General features: G+C 44.0%; 1 protein-coding gene across 1 annotated transcript; it reads right to left on the reverse strand.

The window, feature by feature from the left end:
• Positions 1 to 1,177: 1,177 nt before the first annotated feature.
• LOC107399865 (signal peptidase complex subunit 3) lies at positions 1,178 to 2,782 on the reverse strand. Its single transcript, XM_015989367.3, has one exon. It carries the CDS (start codon positions 2,615 to 2,617, stop codon positions 2,075 to 2,077), a length of 543 nt encoding a protein of 180 aa, XP_015844853.1. The 5' UTR covers positions 2,618 to 2,782; the 3' UTR covers positions 1,178 to 2,074.
• Between the last annotated feature and the right edge of the window lie 426 nt (positions 2,783 to 3,208).

Consider the following 3,208-nt stretch of genomic DNA (forward strand, 5'->3'; position numbering starts at 1 on the left):
CAACAGCAATGGCCTATAATGTTTTGGAGAGACTTTTGGATAATCCTAATCAATAACTCATCAGAGGGACTCTCATACCTGGTTTTGGGGTTTTTGTTGGGTAGTCTATGGCTATTGTGAGGAGGGGGTGGAGCATTGCCAGCCCAGATAGGAAAATTTTTATTTAAACTGTATGTGTATATTTCTACACAGACTTAGTTGTATTGTGTGCATTTTTGATAGATCATTCACAATATGACATTTTCAAACATCCTGTTATTTTACCCTTCCCCCTCCTTCAAATCTAGTTCTATTACTCCCTCCTCTCTAATTAGATGCCCCATTTTTCCATTTCCCCCTTCAGATCGTTTGCATCTGCTACTCCCCCATCTATTGCTCCCCCATCCCCCACTCCAGCAATGGTCTCTTTTTACTTTCCTGGTTTCTGCAGTTACACCAGGTTATGTATTCACATCTGAAGATTTGGAGCTAGGAACCTCAGATGACAAAAACATGAGACATTTATCTTTCTGGGTCTCAGTGACCTCACTCAATATGATCTTTTCTAGTTCCATCCATTTACCTGCAAATTTATTATTTCCGTTTTCTTTAAAGCTGAATAGCAGCTGATGACAAAATAGAGTTGTGGAGCCCAGTCCAAATTGATACCTCTATGTGTGGGTGGGGGCGGGGGTACATAAGGCCTCAACCCTCGACAAAAAACTACAGATAACTAAGAAACAATGAGAGTGAGAGAAATAGTCTACCCTGGGGAAGAGCACACCAATGGATTATTCAATACCAAATGGTCAGCCCTGAAGTCGTATAAGTACCATTATACAAACTGAGCATGTTGTATTTAGGGATATATGTATATGCCCTGAATTTGAAGGTTACACGAGAGTGTTTGGAGGGAGGAAAGGGAAGAGGAAAATGTAATTATATTGTAATCTCATAAATAAAAACAGTATTTAACAAAAAGAATCAGATTGGATTTCAAGTTTGAACTCTATTGTTTGCCTGCAGTAATGAAACAAATTTCTGAATTTCAGCTTCTTGATTTGAAAAGAACTAAAGCTTGTACTGCTTACTTTTAGATTATAGAATATATAATATATATGTGATTGTAAGTGAAAAATCATACCACAAGTGTTATTAGCAATATCCCAACAATGATTAAATAATAGACCTAAAACGGTTTTAAGCAGCTAGCATTTGTTTAATGGTATTAAACATACTAGACCATACTCATCACATGTTAAGCATGCAAACACTTTCAAATTTCAGTAACAGTGCTAAAACATCTTGCAAAGATACAATGCACAGCAATCTTTGCAGAGAAAACACTGTAAGACACACATTTGATTTACTTAAGAGGTATGAAGTGAGTTATAATTATTTACAGCCTAAAGAGGCATTCACTATTCAAATATTTGCTGGCAAGGAAAACAAGCATTAAGATTTCTGAAGTGGGGGTAAATTCTCATTCTCATTTGTATTTACTTATTTTGTATGTCAGACTTCGAAGAAGCAAATCACAATTTTTCTAGTAATCAAACACATCCTAGAAGATATAAGAAAATGGCAATCAATGTGAACCTACAAGGAATGTCAGGAATAAAATACAGTTATTATGACAACACCCATACATCGAATTTTTAAATTTTTTCCAAACACGTTTATATTACACACGGAATAACACAGTGAACACGACAAAACTGTGTGTTCTTTTCAATCCTTATTATGCAATTGTCTGATAATATTCTGCTCTGGTGAACTTCTTTTGTTGTTTTGTTTGTACAATAATGTTCCAGTACTCTATCAGTCCTTCCCTCCAACTACACAATTTGATGTTAATTCTTATACAAAAGAAAACATAACAACCACTGTCACAGTAAGATCTATGAATGCAGTCTCCATGTTAGATAAATGGAAGGAAGCATGAGGATGAGGAGCTCAGCCAGTCCCAGACACAAAAACAGCACATCTTAAAGAAACAAAATACAAAAGAAGTCAGCAAGACGGGAGGGAAAAGATGAAAGAAATATGATTCCTTAAGAACACAGATGTCCCTTTCAGACGCAGAGAGAGTTCTTCAAAAAGTCGTGGCAATTTCATACGAGTCTGGAAATGGGACAGACACGCGTCCAGATCCAGTCACAAGAGGCAGAATCCCAGCAATCGGGATAACTTGCCAGGACAGAGTCAAAGTGACATTCCTGTTTCCCTTGAGACCGTGCCCGTCGTCAAAGAAAAAATACTTGCTTTTGACATCTTTCAGGTCCAGCTTGGGGTTCTCGCCTCGCAGAAGGATCTTGTCCCAGAGGACCACCTGGTTCACAGCGTTGCTTTTCGTGGAATATTCTGCCGAGAGGTAAAGGAAGAGCTGCTTGACGTTCCAGTCGAAAGTCTTCTCCAAATCCGCAGAGATGTGGAACGTGATGAAGCCCAGGTCGCTTTTTTTCCTGGGTCCGGTGAAGTCTTCCACTTTTTTGAGCAGGATCCTGGAGACGTGCAGGCGCACAGGCGCGCTTCTGTCTTTGAAGGCGGTGGTGAGGATGCAGCCCAAGGTGAGCGCCGCCATGACGCTCAGCGTGAAGGCGAACAGCGAGTTCGCCCGCGACAGCAGGGTGTTCATCTTGCGGCTCAGCCGGCGGCTCCCTCCACGCGGGCTCCACTGGCGCTCGCTGGCTGCCTGGCTCGGGCTGGCTGGCTGGGCACGGCGGCGGCGTGCAGTCTGCTCGCGTCCCTCCGCCTGCCCCTGGCTCGCGCAGAATGCTGGGTGCGCGCACGCGTCCCTGGAGCGCGCACCGCCCACGATGCCTTTTCTTTCTTTCTCCCCCCCACCCCGCCAAGTCACTGGTTAACCCTACAACCACTGTCTGCTGAGAGTCTAAGGCGTTTGGAGCATCTGATAGAAAACAGCAGCGCCGTGTCTCTGCGTGGATAAATAAGCCCGGAGGGCTTGAGCTGCTTCATGCCCCACACCCAGACACAGTCACTGAAGGTCCCATCTGCGCCCCCAAAAGCCCTGTCCAGGGACCCCCCTCCCTCTGCACACTGCTGCATCATGGCTTCCATACATCCTAGCCCCTCCCCTGGCCTTCTGCAACAGGCTCCTGAGGGCTGTACCCCCTCCCCTACCACACACACACTAACTCATCCTGCCTCTCTGCAGTCCATTCTCTGCACAGAGAGCAGCCATCACCTATGGGTCATGTCCCTCCCC

The sequence above is a fragment of the Peromyscus maniculatus genome, chromosome X (genome assembly GCF_049852395.1).
Source record: "Peromyscus maniculatus bairdii isolate BWxNUB_F1_BW_parent chromosome X, HU_Pman_BW_mat_3.1, whole genome shotgun sequence".
In the NCBI taxonomy this organism is placed as follows: domain Eukaryota; kingdom Metazoa; phylum Chordata; class Mammalia; order Rodentia; family Cricetidae; genus Peromyscus; species Peromyscus maniculatus.

Coding starts and splice junctions, on each gene's coding strand:
- LOC107399865 (XM_015989367.3), bottom strand. CDS start 2,617: ATGAACACCCTGCTGTCGCGGGCGAACTCGCTGTTCGCCTTCACGCTG.